Here is a 16,594-nt window from a genome sequence, read left to right as displayed (position 1 = left end):
AAGCATTCAAAGAGGTGTGATACGAAGCAAGTTAGCACATATGCAGCATCTGTCTCTGAAATGTTCAAGCAGTCACAACCCCTGGAAGGAATATTGCCAGCTGTCTCTGTGTAGGCATAGACAATTTTGTTAGCAATTCCAGTGGAAGCGTTCATATCTTTTTGAAGCAGCTGCTTAAGTCTCACAAAGGATGCGGCTGTTTTACTCTTCAAAGAGAGCCCTTTGTTCATACTGATGTGTTTTGTGAAGGACCAATTCTGAATGCTCTGCACAGCTCTATTTTCCTTAAGTAGGTAAATGTAAATAATTAAAGCTGCTAAATGGACTTAAATGAAAATGACTATAGAGTTTTAGCTAAGCTATATGGGTGCATTTATTGTAACAAATAAACCCAAGATTTGTTACAAGTCACAACTAGCTAAATATACACAGCATTCAAGACAAAATCAATTAATTTATAGCTTATAGAGAAGGCTAGCCTGCTATTGAATCCGTATGGATTGTGAATATCCTTTAGTCTCACCTAGTCAAATTTGAATTAGTATATTCACATCTATAAAAAAATATTGTTTTACAGATGTGGGTATACTGATTCAAACTGGACCAGGGGTTTTTTTGGCCTGTAAGTAAAGGATATTCACATCAATATTGATTCATAGTTACAATCACAAGTACAGTACCACAACATTAGTTTGAGTGATATTTCCCACTCTCATAGTCATTGATCTTATTACCTTACTCTACACTTTCCACATTCAAATTTTCCCAAGTGCAATATAGCATATAACTCATACATCACAATTCTGTAAAATGTTAAGCTAGCAACATTTATTATTAATACAAGTAATAAAGATAGCTCCTTTTTATTAAAAAATAATCGAATGCTATAGATAGAGCCAGGCCTTTTACCACTTACTTGTCCTTGACTTCAAAACGGTCATGAAGCCATCTTCTCATAAACATTTGTTCTCCTGGAATGTCTTTTAGTTCAATTCGTTCAATATGGATATGAATTCTTGGACACTCCTTACAAAGAAATTCTAAAATCCAGAAGGACATTATAAATACTTTTGTTATAACATGATTAATTTCATTTCAATTTTATTTGTAAAATTAAAAGCTAACTTATTTATTTAACAATCTTTAAAACTGATCCAAAAATCCAAATTTGGATTTTTAGACTCTGATTTTAAACTGCTTTTTAAAGTCACCCTAGCACCGTGATGGCGAATCTATGGCACGCGTGCCACAGGTGGCACGCGGAGCCATATCGGTGGGCATGCGAGCTCAGCTCCACCGTGCATGCACGCGCCGGCCAACTGATTTTCAGGCCTTTTGGGCCCACCGGAAATCAGGAAAAAGGCTGTTCCCAGCCTCTGGAGGGCCTCCAGGGGAGTGGGGAAGGCCATTTTTGCCCTCCCCAGCCTCCTAGAAAGGCCCTGGAGCCTGGGGAGAGCGAAAAATGGGCCTAGCTTGCCATCGTATGCATAAAGTGGGGGGAGCGCGTGGGGGTCACACACACATGTGCGGGGCGCTTAGAATTATAGGTGGGCACGCGCGCGAGCGACACCACACCCCGCGCATTCCCCCCACTTTTGGCACACGATGGCAAAAAGGTTAGCCATCGCTGCCCTAGCAAATCTTTTATTCTAAAAGGCTGCATGTATTTCTTTTAAAATAATTTTTAAAAAGTGTATAACAAGATCTATGAGTTTTTAGACTATGTTTAAATATATTAATTGCTAACATTTTATATTAAACATTGAAAATATACAGGAAAAATAATTTCTCACATTCCCATGTGACTCTTTACAGTATTACAAATGCTCACAGGCCTCATTAAATGGAAATGACAAAACAGATTGTTGGTTTAATTTAGTTTAAATGGAGATAAAGAACAAAAACAATATGAAGTATATTTTTTCTTTAAAGATATAAAAGAATATAATAATTTCTTACATTTTTATCATTAAATGAATGGGATGAATGCATCCTATTTTATTTTTTACCTCATATACTGGTATGAAATGAAAGCATCTATGTCTTGTTTCAAATAAATTCCTAGATTCCACTTTCAAAAAATGTACCTATTTTTAGAACATTGTTCTTAAGATTACGATTAAAGAAACCCAATAGAAAAATGACAATTTTTCTATAAAAGTTAAATGCAAAATTACGTTTACTGAGAATTAAGTATGTGCCGAAGCCTTATTTTCTAAAAACTGTAGACATTAATAAATGTTATTTTTCTTAAAAAGCCAGTATTAATAAAAACAATAAAACAGGATACAATGCTATCCTAAGAGCACATTGAAAACTAAAGAAAATAACATTTTCTGAGGGAAAAATGGCAGGTATACATATACACATACATAGAAATAACCAGCTACTTCATTGCATGCTTCTTAAGATCAGAAATCCACTCCCCATCTTCCCTCAACGCACTGAGAACAGGGATGGCTTTTACTTGATGTGGTGCTCTGGGCATTATTCAGTTATAACACAAGACTTCATTGTCTATAAAGTCTGTGGTTAAGGAGGGACATGTAGCTTGGGTAGGCCCACAGGAAATATGCAACTCTCCAGCTTTCTATTGCACCTTTCCCGCTCCAGCACTCCGAAGTCCCTCTTCCAAAGTTGGTGGCAAATCCCCAATTATTAAAGGATAAATATGGGTGCTTATGTAAGAGAGATAAACACAGAAAGTTCAACGCAGTGAAATAGGAAACAAATGGACATGTTAAATATCAGCAAATTCTGAAGACCTGGCTTTTCCGGCAGGCCTGGGGCCATTGATCTCGCTACGGCGATCTTGCGAGACCCGGCCATGGAATGGAGTGCATGGGTTTTTAATGTTCTTTTTTTAAAAAAAATTACGGGATATTGTTTGCATTTTTTTTGCTGTAAGCCGCCCAGAGTCTCTAGGGAGTTGGGTGGCATAGAAAACAAACAAACAAACGGATAGAAATTAACACTTTCAGGAGATCCTACTACTATTCAGGACATACTGTAAAAAAACAAAGAAGGAAGAGCAGATTTTCAGTCAGAAACAATAAAATAAGAACGATACTTGGCAATGTATTGTCTGTGATACAATGCAATCACAGACCAATTACATCAATTAGATTTTGCAGATAACTCTTTAATCTGATCAATATATTATTTTGATTATTTTAACTTGTGTTCCAACCACTGATACGGAAGAAGATAATGTTCCTGAGTTTAATGGTCACGTTAAATTTGAAATGGGTAGAACATTAAATCTGAAATTGAAATTGATGTGCAGCTTGTCATTGGAGACTGGAATGCCAATGTTAGAAATATCAAGGAGGAAAATGTACTTGGACTCTCTGGGCAGAGGAAAGAAGAATGGTTTGGGGAAGAAACATCAATAATGTGTGTTGTGCTGATGATATTATACTCTGAGTGCTGAGATTGCCAATGAACTGCAAGCTCTAACAGTGAAATCAAGCAGCCTGATGACAACAAGGGAATAAGACTACATGTAGGCTTAGAACTACAAAAGAAGACAGTGAAGTGGTGGATGGCTTTTGGATCGACTATCACTAATAAAGGAAATAGCAATAAAGAAATATGCCACAGACAAGACTTGGTTAAATAAAAATGAAAACTTGTAAAATACATTCAGATGTCAAAGGTCAGAGGTGTGCAGGTATTTATTTTCTCTGTGATACTCTATGGAAGTGAAAGTTGGATTTTGAAGAAGCAGGATAGAAACAGCATTGATGCTTTTCATATCTGATGGTGGAGTAGGCTCCTGAGAATACTATGAATGGCCCAGAAAACAAAGAAATGGATCACAGAACAAATCTCACTTGAGGTTCAAATCATCCCATTTGGGACACATTCTGGGAAGAACTAGCACTCTGGAGGAGGCTCTAATGCTGGGGAAGGTAGAAGGAAAGGGAAAAAGAAGATAAGCCGCAATAAGATGGGTGGACTCAATTATAGCAGCAATGGGTACACGGCGGGAAAACCTGGAGAATACCCATCTATGTGGTCACTAAGTATTGACACTGACCTATTGGCACATAATCAATGAATGTGCCTGGTCTGTGTGGATGAAATGTTCTATTTTTTATTTCTTCCCTTCCCCTCCTTAAATCCATTTGAAACACATTTGGCCTCATACGTGGTAATGTTCGTTCTGATATAAGAGGTAAGAGGTAATATTGAGGACCCAGTTTGTGGGGGCAATAAGCTGACTTTGTATAAATATACAAAAGTATGAAGGCTATTGCTTAACGCATTGTAAGCCACCCTGAGTCTCCGGAGAAGGGCGGCATATAAATCAAATTAAAAAAAAAAAAAAAAAGACCTCACTGTTGCCCTGTTAGGAGAGACAAATCATGGAAGTCACAAATTATGTCTGCCTATACACACTCAAAAGTAAACTGCTGTTCTTAACATAACTATATGCTAACAAAATATAAATGATATTATATACCGGTAATTAAAATATATTTATTTATTTGTTCAACTTGTATGCCGCCTTTCTCCAAAGACTCAAGGCGGCTTGAAACATGTATATAAAAGAAAGAACAAAGAACTCTCCTCCCCAGTTTAAAATCCAGTGCAGCAACAAATCAAGTTAAATGCTAGCTTATGTAAACAAATGTATTTGCCGGCCAATAGAAAGAGAGCCTAAAATAGAAATAAACCATTAATTAGAAATTTAGAAGTCAAACAAAAACCTGAGCCCAACCATATATCATTTGGAGCACAGAAAAAGTTCATGTTGAATGTTCTAGAAATTCCATGAAGGATGTGGATTCTTCCAGTTTGAATCAGTCAAGAGAAGGCTTTTAATAACACCTACTCACCGGTCATGGTTGGTGCCGATTTTCTTTGTCCTTTATGGTCTGTAGTACCTTCGTAGGCTATTGTAATATCATAAACTGCATCTAAGTAGCTTTTCATTGAATCAACAGCAACGTGAGTGGCCTTCACCCGTGGAGTAAGGACATGTTTCAGTACTGTGAGACCTAACCAAGAAAAAAGGCAGAGTGAAAAAGATTTAGTAGGTTGCCCAGGAAAATGGTAACATCTCTAGATCCTGCAGGTGACATCTATAAAACCAGCCATTGATTCTGATTTTCTCTAGACCCAAGCTAGTGTTTTTATTTTTCCTTTTTATCATTGAGGAGAATGATCACACATCTACCCAGTATCACAGATCAATTCAGTGAATCATAGGGCTTATTCTAAATGCATGTAAGTTCATGGCATTCACAGTGGTCCATTAAGCCTCCATATCTCTCTAAAACACACATTTAATTTGCAGAGAAGATATCCAAATGTTCTCTGATCACTGAACAAAGAGAGCTGTTGTGGCAAAAATATTCTTCAATAACTAATCATGACAATTGTTTTCCTCATCATGGAACACAAAATATGTATCCAGAGTTCAATCTGAACATAATAAATAAGTGACATGTGAATGCAATTTAGTTACAAATCTACACCCTTCCAAAACTGCGAAGGAATATAAAATATTGTCATGTGTTGCATCCATGGCACATAAAATTAATTTCAAATCAACTTTATCAACTCCAAGACTTGGAAAAAATTGTTAATGGGTTCTTCAAACCCTAACACATTTCTTATATATCCTTTTATAAACTTTTAGACATTTTATATTTATTTATTTTTTTTTATTTGGAAAATTTTATTGCTGCCTACTCACTCACCGCAGCTCACAGGAAATACAATCTTATATACAATCTTAACCAGTAAATTGTAACTCAACTCAGAAATTCTTTCTTTCAGTCTTTGCTTCCAGAACTTTTGTTTATGCTCCAGAGGGCTACTTTTAACACTCTACCTTCTTTGACCATTCAGTAATGACACCAATGTCCTGATTGGGTATTTGAATTGCCTCTCAAAATGGCAATGCAGGTCTTCCAGTTGAACTTCTGGCGCCTTCGGAAGCAAGATCCGCGACCTCCGCAGGTCCATTCCGAGCTCACCCTGTCGGGGGCTTCATTTAAAGCCATAGCCACCCTGTAGAGGTGGTGAAGCAAAGGGGTACTGCCTTGCATGTTGAGGGGAGCCGCATCTCCCCTCTCTGATTCAGAAAACCCCCTCATCCGAAGACTAGGAGCAGCGGCAGTTAAAATGGCTGCCATGAAGCCAGGGAACAGCCAGAAACAATAAGTTTGTGCAGCAGGAGAGAAATGGTGAATGGTGTGTGGTCTGGGTAAGAAAAGATTTACAGCTGAAGCAGACTCCCCCCCCCCCAAATTTAAGGGGAATACCTTTTAAAACAATTTGTTACAGCGGCGTGTAACTATTGTGAAAAAGCATATTGGAAATTTAAAGAAGTAAATATTTGTTTAAAAAGAAAATTGAGTTGGAAATGGAATCCCCAAAACAAAAGGCATGATATTAAGGCAGCATATTAAGATGCTGGAACTATAAATCTACCTTTTCTTCAAATAATTTGCCATAAGTAACAGAGTTATAAGTTAAACTAAGCAAGAGAAATAAATTGGACTTGTCAAAATAAAAGCAGAGAGGTAGCAGAGTGAAGTAAAGAACGCCATCTGCTGATGACAGTGAATTTTTGCAATTTGGGAGTAAATATTGAAATGAAGGGAAATAACTGTTGAACTATACATATTTACCTTTTAACCACTGGAGACTGGAATATTAAAAAAGAATTTGTGTCTGGGGATCCGTAAATACTATTGGAGATACAAAAATGACTTGAGGAGTGGAGGATCCCTGAAGTAACCAACTGATTTGATTGATCATTGATGAGACATTTAAATTTGACTTTGAGGTTTGGTTTCTGAACTGACGATTGTGGAGACTCAAACGGAATGGAGTTAATGATTCAAAACATTAAGAACATTAGGGACCTTATCCTGGAACTACACAAGGACATAGTGGAAATATTTGATCGTAAAGATCCGTGTTGGCGAACCTGTGGCACGTAGAGCCATTTCACCTGGCACCCAAGGCGTCGCCCATTCCTGTTCCGGGTTTGTGGCACACGCATGCACATTGGCCAGCTAGTCTTCTGGTTACTGGTGCGCATGCATGCGCGACAATCAGCTGACCTTCACATGTGCGGCAGTGCCAGAAACGGAAAAATCCTTCGCTTTGTAGCGAAGGTTGTCGAGAGTGTGATGGCGCGACAGCTCCCACAGTACCTGGATGAAACTGTCTATCTGGATCCGTTCCAGTCCGGCTTCAGGCCTGGGTACAGCACGGAAACGGCATTGGTCGCTTTGGTCGCTGATCTCTGGAGGGCTCAGGGCAGGGGTTGTTCCTCTGTCCTGGTCCTATTAGATCTCTCAGCGGCTTTTGATACCATCGACCATGATATCATGCTGCGCTGGCTGGAGGGGTTGGGAGTGGGAGGCACCGTTCTACGGTGGTTTTCCTCTTATCTCTCCGACCGGTCGCAGTCCGTGTTGGCTGGGGGGCAGAGGTCGACCTCGAGGCACCTTGTTTGTGGCGTGCTGCAAGGGTCGGTCCTCTCACCTCTCCTGTTCAACATTTATGTGAAGCCGCTGGGTGAGATCATCCGTGGATTTGGGGTGCGGTGCCATCTGTACGCTGATGATACTCAGCTGTACATCTCTACCCCAGACCACCCCAACGATGCCCTTGAAGTGATGTCCCGGTGCCTGGAGGCCGTGCGGGTCTGGATGGGGAGGAACAGGCTCCGACTCAACCCTTCCAAGACCGAGTGGCTATGGCTGCCGGCGTCCCGATATAGCCAGCTGGTGCCATCGCTGACTATTGGGGGCGGGTCATTGGCCCCCACGGAGAGGGCTCGTAACTTGGGCGTCCTCCTGGATGCACGGCTGTCTTTAGAAGAGCATATGACGGCCGTGGCCAGGGGGTCTTTCTATCAGGTTCGCCTGATATGTCAGTTGCGTTCCTTTCTGGATTGGGACTCCTTATGCACGGTCACTCATGCCCTCGTCACCTCTCGCCTGGACTACTGCAATGCTCCCTACATGGGGGTCCCCTTGAGGAGCACCCGGAGGCTCCAGCTTGTCCAGAATGCAGCCTCGCGGGTTATTATGGGGGCGACATGGCGCTCCCATGTAACACCTCTCCTGCGCGAGCTGCACTGGCTCCCGGTGGTCTTCCGGGTGTGCTTCAAGGTATTGGTTCTCATCTTTAAAGCGCTCCATGGCTTAGGGCCCGGGTATTTACGAGACCACCTTCTGCCACCGATAACCTCCCACCGGCCAATCTGCTCCCACAGAGAGGGTCTCTTCAGGGTGCCGTCGGCCAAGCAATGTCGACTGACGACCCCCAGGGGGAGAGCCTTCTCTGTGGGGGCACCCGCCCTCTGGAACGAGCTACCCTCAGGAATACGACTGATCCCAGACCTCCGTACTTTCCGTCGAGCTTTGAAGACCTTCCTATTTCAGCAAGCCGGGTTGGCTTAAAATTTTAATGGGTTATTTTATGGGCAAAGGGTTTTAAATTTTGGGAAGCCAATTTGATTTAATTTTGTTTTAATTTATTTTAATTTTTATATTGCATGTATTTTAATCTTGGCTGTTCACCGCCCTGAGTCCTTCAGAAGAAGGGCGGTATACAAATTTAATAAACCTAAACCTAAACCTTATTTGCCTAATCGATTTTTTGGAAGGAAAAGAGAGAGGTGGGTGGATGGGGATGAGGGTGGGGGGAGAGAGAGAGAGTTAATTTTTCAGCATCCACCCCATCCCATGACCCAAAGCCAACTGGCTTCTCCGCGTCCCAAGGACACACACACACACTCTGCACTCAGCAGCCACTTCTACCGGCTTTGCCTTCTTGCGCCCACCCGAGCCATCTGTTGCAAGCCGAGGAGGATGTGGGGTGATGATCGTGTCCCTGTCTCAAAGTCCCCTCGACTCCGGACGGGTTTTGCAGTTGTGTCCCTGAGTCAATGCCGGGAAGTAGCAGAAGGGCAGCCAGAGTTTCTCCTTTTCCATGCCCTGAAATCTTTTGAGACTAAGAAGAATCTTAAATCTCTCAGGAGAGATCAGGACCAGGGTGCTTATTTGCCAAATCAATTTTTCAGAAGGAAAAGAGAGAGGGGGGTGGGGAGGGGGGGAGAGACACACACACACACACATACAGAGAGAGAGAGAGAGAGAGAGAGAGAGAGAGAGAGAGAGAGAGAGATATTCAGATTCTTCAGGTATCAGTTTTAGTTTAGTCTCAAAAGATTTCAGGATTTCATGTCTCCGTCTGCCTGTCTCTTGGTGAGGAAGCTTCCTGGAGAAGCAGCCGAAAGCTCCATGTGGAGGCCGACAATCACAAGCCTGCTTCCAAGGGAATGGCTTGGCTATTTCAAAGCGAGTGGCCGGGAAGCCGAGAGACAGGCAGACGGACGCTGCGCTCGCTCTTGTCTTACTTGCCGATTGAAAACAGCACTGAGCTGCGGGGAGCAACAAACTCAAGAGCTGAAAGAGGCTGAGGAGAGGCAGGGCCAGGATCGGAGTCAGCCAGGGGGAAAGGGAGGTGTGTGGTGCCACTCCCCGCTACAAGCGCAGCATCCGTCTGCTCCTCTCTTGGCGAGGAAGCTTCCCAGCCGCTTGCTTCAAAGTAGCAGAGCCATTCCCTTGGAAGCAGGCGCCCCTGGGGCTCGTGATTACGGCCTCCGCATGGAGCTTTCAGCCGCCTTTCCCCAGAGCCCCGAGGCATAGCAGCTGTCTGCTCCTCCCTCTCTGCCTCCCACCCGCCCTCAGCCCCACATCGAAGTTTGGGAAGCATCGGGGAAAGTTTGTGCACTGCGCTCGGGGCACGAAAGCAAGCCACCGCTGTCGCCAGCATCATGGCGAGCAGGCCAGCTGGGTAGGAGGCCGCCCTACCAGCTCCCTGCTCCTCTGGCAGCTCGCTTCTTTCCGGAGAAGGGATGGCGGCATACAGCAGAAGTGCTCTCGGTCCCAACAGGGAAGCTCCAAACGTGCGGCAGTGGTGGGGATCAAGTAGGGGTGCTGCGCCGAGCCAGGGAACAGCGGCTCCCAGCAGAAAGGAGCCCAGGCAAGCCACATGTTCAGAGCTTCCCTGGCAGCGCACTTGGCCTCATTTGGCAGCGCCATGCGCTGGCTGGGGAACGCTGTCTTGCCATGGAATGGGCCGGTACCTAGATGTCCTCCATTAAGAACACCCGTCCTCTTGGAAAAAAGGGGGGCATGTTTGGGGTTGCGGATGTGCAGTGCAGGGCGCATGTGCAGGGGAGCATGGGGTGCGCATGCGCAAATGGGGGCACACATTGCATTATGGGTGCCGGCACGCGGAAGCACGAGGGTGCTCGTGCGCTCAGACTTTTGGCCATCACTGGTATAGATAGAAAACATGGAAATTGTATACAAGAGACAAGGAGCAAAGACCAGGACAAGAAGGAAAGAATGGAATCATCAGATGGAACAAAAGGGGAATTAGAACTGAGAGACCAGCAAAAAGAAGATAACAAGGAGGAGACACTATTAAAATTAATAAGAATTGAGGAATTAAAACAGGGGGAAAATATTTTAAAAGATTTTAAAAATAAATGGGAAGAACGGGAAGAGGTTTGCAGGGAAACAATAGGATTTAGAGCAGAAAGCTTTCAAATTAAACAGTGGGAAAAGACAGGGCAAGGAGAAAAAAAATATATTATGGATTCAGAATATAAACTTCAAAGTAGATGGAATAAAAGACTTAAGAGGAAAACAGGGGAGATAAGTAAAAAAAGATAGAATTAAAGGATAAGAGATAATGGTTAAGGGGAGAAAAAGTTAGATATGTTATGATTATATATTAATAATTGTATTAATATTAGAATGATATAGGCTGGACAATTAGTTGGTATTTAATATAAATAAATATTAGGATAAACATTACCACAATGAAACTGGAAAATTATGAATGAGAATTCATTATTAATTGGAAATGAGAGGTTGAATGATGGTATTATTAAAAGTGTATAAAATATGACTATTGTATAGGCAATGTGAAAGTAGATATATTTATGTGTATTAACAAACTTTAAAATATACAGAGAGGAAGAGTTAAATAATGAGAATATGAATAACAAAACAGAGTATCATGTCCTTGAATATAATACTGTGGAGTGGGGGGGGGGAATATTAGTGGAAGTTTAGAATGGAAGCATGTAAAGCAATGTATTCACAAAGTCAAATAAGTTAGGAAAAGAAACATGAAAAAGAGACACAAAGAATGAAAATGGTGGTAAGCTTGAAATGTTAGGATGTAAGAAACTGGTATTCAGACAGTATACTTTCTCTCTACTTCCCTCCTTCCTTCTCCTCTTTTTCCCTCTCCTTCCCTCTCCCCTCTCTATTTCTCCTCTCTTCTTCTCCGCTTCCCTCTCCTTCCCTTTCTACTCTTCTCTTCTCCTCCCCTCCACTTCCCTCTCTCCTTTCCCCTCTCTACCCTTACTCTTTCTCCCCTCCCCTCCTCCCTTCCACTCCACTCCATTTCACACTCTCTTTTTGTTGTTGTATATAATATTCCTAATACCTACAGGATATGGTGTATTTTCCAATTAATATCTCTTCCAACTATAACTATATAACTTCTTAAAGTTACATTCAAAAATGAAAGAAACAGATTTAATCACTTAAACATGTGTTATTGATAATAATCATTATATTGATTAATCTTCACATTAATAATTTTACACATCATCATTCTAAATATATATATATATGTTTTTCTTTCTTTTTCGTAGGTTTTATGTGTCTTCTCTTTAGCCAGGTTCTACCTACGTAAACCAAGATATTATGCAGCCCTAGTTCAGTGAAATCACAATTCACTAGTTTCTGGGCTTTTTTTTTTTTTTTCTCTTTTCTGGCAGCCAGCAGACCCTTTGCTGCCCATTGGGAGACTAAGATAGATCTATTTCGGCCTTATAAGGCCTCATCAGTTAGCCACACCCTCATCTCATGTATCCTCCCTGTAAAGGTACAATATTTGTTTTTCTTTCTTTTTCGTAGGTTTTAGGTGTCTTTCTCTTTAGCCAGGTTCTACCTACATAAACCAAGATATTATGCAGCCCTTTACAGGGAGGATACATGAGATGAGGGTATGGCTAACTGATGAGGCCTTATAAGGCCGAAATAGATTGGGCATTGGTCTTACCTTAAATGCCAGATTTCTTGAGTGGGGTGACATTGTCCAGATGAGGGTTGTATCAGTTGGATCTGATGCTGGCTGAGTCATAATTTTTGACCACTCCCCTTGCTCCTCCCCTTTCATGCTCAGTTTTGACGAAGGAAGGCCACCAGAAGTATCTCCAACAGGAACCACCGTTATCAGGAGGAAGTAAATCGGTCCAACGGGACAACTGGAAAAAAACTACTGAACAAGAACAATAAACTGTACAGGCACTGAGACAGAGGGAGGGGTTGGACAATGTCACCCCACTCAAGAAATCTGGCATTTAAGGTAAGACCAATGCCCAATTTCCTTGATGAGGGTGTGACATTGTCCAGATGAGGGACATACCAAAGATTTGGCTGTCTCAAGGGCGGGATGTCGAAGGGCCTGGAGAGACCCTTGCATGATGCACCTGCTGCAAAACCCTCCTGCCAAATGACGCTTCAGCAGAAGCAAAGGTATCTATCTTGTAGTGACGAATAAATGGCGAGGGGGTAGACCAGGTGGCTGCCCTACATACCTCCTCAAGGGAGGCCTGAGTCGCCCAAGCTGCTGAGGTAGCAGCACTCCTAGTGGAGTGGGCAGTAATGCTATTGGGAACAGGAATCGCCTGGGCCTGATATGCCCAGGCGATGCAAGCCCTGATCCATCTACCAATTGTGGCAGAAGAGACTTTGAGCCCTAGGGAGCCTGGCAAAAAGGAAACAAACAAAGCCTCTGACTTCCTGAAGGGAGCAGTCCTTTTGATATAAATCTTTAGGGCCCTCCGTACATCTAAGGTATGTCACCTTCGTTCCAAGGCATGAGAGGGCCGGGGACAGAAATTGGGCAAAATAACCTCTTGGGCCCTATGAAAGGGGGAATTAACCTTGGGAATAAATGTAGGGTCCAATCTCAAAATAACTGTGTCCGGCCGGAAAACACAGAGATCCTCCCTAACTGAGAGGATCATTCCTCTCCGAAATGCGACGGGCTGAAATTATGGCTATAAGGAAAACCACCTTAAGGGTGAGAAAGCGAAGATGAACCATGCGGAGGGGTTCAAAGGGAGTCTCAGTTAAAGCGTTAAGGACCTTGGGCAAATCCCAAGTAGGGTATCTATGAATCGAGGAGGGCCGCAAGAGCCTGGCTCCTCGCAGGAACTTTTTTATCACAGGGTGCTGAGTGAGTGGTCGTCCGGATGGACTGGACAAGGCCGTAGACAGGGCCGCCACATGTCTCCGAAGGGTACTATGGGCCAGACCACGGTCAAACCCATCTCTGAGGAACTCCAAGATCTGGGCAGGTGAGGCTGAAACAGGATCTATCTGCCGGGAACGGCATCACCTATAAAAGGCGAGCCAGGAGATATTGTAGAGTCTGACTGTGGATTTACGTCTGCAGGCTTGAACAATGTGAATCACCCTATCTGAATAATTGTCCTGCCTTATTCGGGCCCCTTCAAGTGCCATGCAGTCAGTTGGAGCCACTGAGGGTCCGGATGAAGAAGGTTCCCCTGACGCAGTACAATCTCGTCTGGTGGAATCCTCCAAGGGTGAGATGTGGAGAGACTGACCAGGTCTGCGAACCACAGACGGCGTGGCCAGTGGGGAGCCACGAGGATAATTTCTGCTCTGTCGGCGATGACCTTCCGAATCAGGGCCGGAATCAGAGGCAGCGGCGGGAAGGCGTAGTGAAGACCCGGCGGCCAGGTGAGACGGAGAGCGTTGACCCCTTCCGCCCCTGGCGTCGGGAACCTCGAGAAGAAGCAAGGAAGCTGATTGTTCAGGTGTGTGGCGAAGAGATCTATGGCTGGGATGCCGAACCTGTTGCAAATCTGATGAAATATGTCGGGATGAATCTGCCACTCGCTGTTGTCCACCTCTGTCCTGCTCAGGAAATCCGCCTGTGCGTTTTCCGACCCCGCAATGTGGTCCACTCTGATGGAGAGGAGGCGTTGTTCTGCCCACTTGCCCAGGCGAAATGATTCCTCCATGAGGCGCTTTGAGTGGGTGCCCCCTTGATGGTTGACATATGCCTTCGCCGCCATATTGTCTGTCAACACCAGAACATGACGGTGTTGCACAAACTGGTGAAAGTGCGTGAGAGCGAGACGAATGGCCTTCAGCTCCAGCCAGTTGATAGGGTTTGCGAGGTCTGATGCAGACCAACGGCCTTGAGCCACGTGTGATGCAAGATGAGCCCCCCATCCGTGAAGGCTGGCGTCTGTAGTGAGTACAAGTCGATCGTGATTCATGAAGAGACACCCCTTGTCGAGAGAAGGCGATGTCCACCAACCTAGCGATCGCCTGACTGAGAGTGGAACTTTGTTGACATGGTGTGAGCTTGGCGTTTCCTTTGAAAGGGAAGCAGGAACCACTGCAAGTGGCGAGCGTGAAGGTGTGCCCATGGAACGATCTGAACGCAGGAGACCATCTTGCCTAAGAGCTTGGATAAAGTGGCCAATGGAACTGATGGAGTTCTGTGAATGAGAGCTACTAGGTCCCTGATGTCTGACCGTCGTTCCAAGGTTAGGTAGACGGTCCCTTGGGCTGCGTCTATGATGGTGCCAAGATGGGTGATCCTGGTGACTGGCACTAACTGACTTTTTTTGTAGTTGACCAAGAACCCATAGTCGTTCAGGGTTTGAATCGTGAGGTGTAGATCGTGTAAGGCTTGCTCTTGAGTGTGAGCCTGAATCAGAATATCGTCCAGGTAAGCCTGGATCCTTACCGGTTGTTGTCTCAGGTGAGCCGCCACGACCGCCAGGACCTTTGTGAAGACCCTTGGTGCAGATGCCAGTCCGAAGGGAAGAGCCCGGTATTGAAAATGCTTTCCTGCATAGCTGAATCGGAGATACTGTCGATGCTTTGACAGGATGGGAATGTGAAGATAAGCCTCCATGAGGTCTATGGAAACTAGAAAATCGTTGGGACGAATCCCTTGAAGAATAGAGGTTAGTGAACACATTTTGAATCTGCGATACACTATGTATGAGTTGAGATTTTTTAAGTCCAGAATGGCTCTCCACCCCCCTGACCGCTTTGGAACTACGAACAGGATGGAATAATACCCCTGTTTCCATTGATCGTGGGGGACCTCCTCTATGGCATGAATCTGTAGGTGCTGAACTGCTTGGTTCATTAATTGACGTCTGGATTCGCTTTTGGAAGTTGGACATTGAAGAAAGCGGGTTGGAGGCCTGGAGAGAAATTCCAGGGGGAGGCCAAATTTCACAACTGAAAGAACCCAAAGGTCTGAAGATGACCTTTCCCACCTGTCCGCAAAGAGGGACAGGCGACCCCCTACTGGAGGATTTGGCAGTGAGTAACTTACGACTGCGGGACTGGCGGAAACCAGAACCCCAAAAGGACCGTTTGGGCTGGAATTGTCTGCTCCTGTCCCGAAAATATTGACGGTCCGAGGATCGATAGGATCCCTGAAGATATTCCTGCCTGGAGGGGCCTCCCTGGGGGTAGAAACGAAAGGAAGGCCTTCTGTAATATGGAGAGGGTCTTCTTTCAGCCCGTTTGTATGTTGAGGGCAAAATTTTTCGCTTATCCCGTGTCTCTACAAGAAGAGGGTCAAGTGATTCCCCAAATAGTTTGTTTGCAGAATATGGAGCTGCAGCCAAGCGCCATTTGGCCTTAAGGTCAGCAGGCCATTGGCGAAGCCAGAGCATCCTGCGGGCTGAAACTGTAGAGGCTAAGGCTCTGGATGCAAATTTGGCTGAATTCAAGGTTGCATCAGCCGAAAATTGAGTGGCAGCAATGATTTTATTAATATCCTGATGAAGGCGAACCTCACTGGGGGGTACCCTTGCCTGTAACTGTTGAAGCCAAAGGATGGTAGTTCTATTAAAAAATGAGGCTGATGAAGCTGATTGAATTGCCCATGCTGAAGCCTGATGGTTCTTTTTAAACAGAAATTCTAACTTTTTGTCTTCTGGCCTTAGACCTTCAGAAGTATCCCCAGTTACGTATGAAGAAGAAGAGGAAAGGGCCGCTACAGGGCTGTCTACAGGTGGAACTTGCAAGAGTTGAGCAAACTTTGGAGCAACAGCATATTTCTTATCTGAACCATGTGCAGATGCCATGGTTGCAGGCCCAGCCCACTGTTTCTTTACCACGTCTATGAACAGTTGTGGAGTTGGTACATAACAAAGTACAGGGGGGGCTCAGAAAAGGGTCCCTGTAGTCCACCCTGTTGGGCCTCCTGCATCTCTTGAAAATATTCATCTTCCTTTAAGGCGGCTGTTAAGCGAGCCTTGTGCAATAAAGACTTGAATTTATTAGGGGGAAATAAGCCTGTAAAGGCAGGTTGATCTTGGATTATCCCCTCATCATCTGATAGGTCAGAATGTCTCTCTTCCTCAAACACAAAGGCTTCACTAACTCTGGAGGCTGCAGGAGAATGAGAGCCAGTAAGGCTGACTGCAGGAGAAATTCTAATACGGGCAGATCGCTCTGAA

General features: G+C 44.2%; 1 protein-coding gene across 1 annotated transcript in view; it reads right to left on the bottom strand.

Moving 5' to 3' along the window:
• LOC117676912 (1-acyl-sn-glycerol-3-phosphate acyltransferase epsilon-like) overlaps positions 1 to 16,594 on the bottom strand; it is a 28,340-nt gene that overhangs the window by 1,446 nt on the left and 10,300 nt on the right. Inside the window, exons 6-7 of the mRNA XM_034436733.3 lie at positions 4,845 to 5,006; positions 917 to 1,040 (exon numbers count right to left, since the gene is read on the bottom strand). Coding sequence (XP_034292624.1) covers positions 917 to 1,040; positions 4,845 to 5,006 — 286 coding nt within the window. The remainder of the gene's footprint in view (positions 1 to 916; positions 1,041 to 4,844; positions 5,007 to 16,594) is intronic.

The sequence above is a fragment of the Pantherophis guttatus genome, chromosome 1, assembly GCF_059756535.1.
Source record: "Pantherophis guttatus breed Tessera chromosome 1, ASM5975653v1, whole genome shotgun sequence".
Taxonomy (NCBI): domain Eukaryota; kingdom Metazoa; phylum Chordata; class Lepidosauria; order Squamata; family Colubridae; genus Pantherophis; species Pantherophis guttatus.
This window is presented reverse-complemented; position numbering and strand designations above follow the sequence as displayed.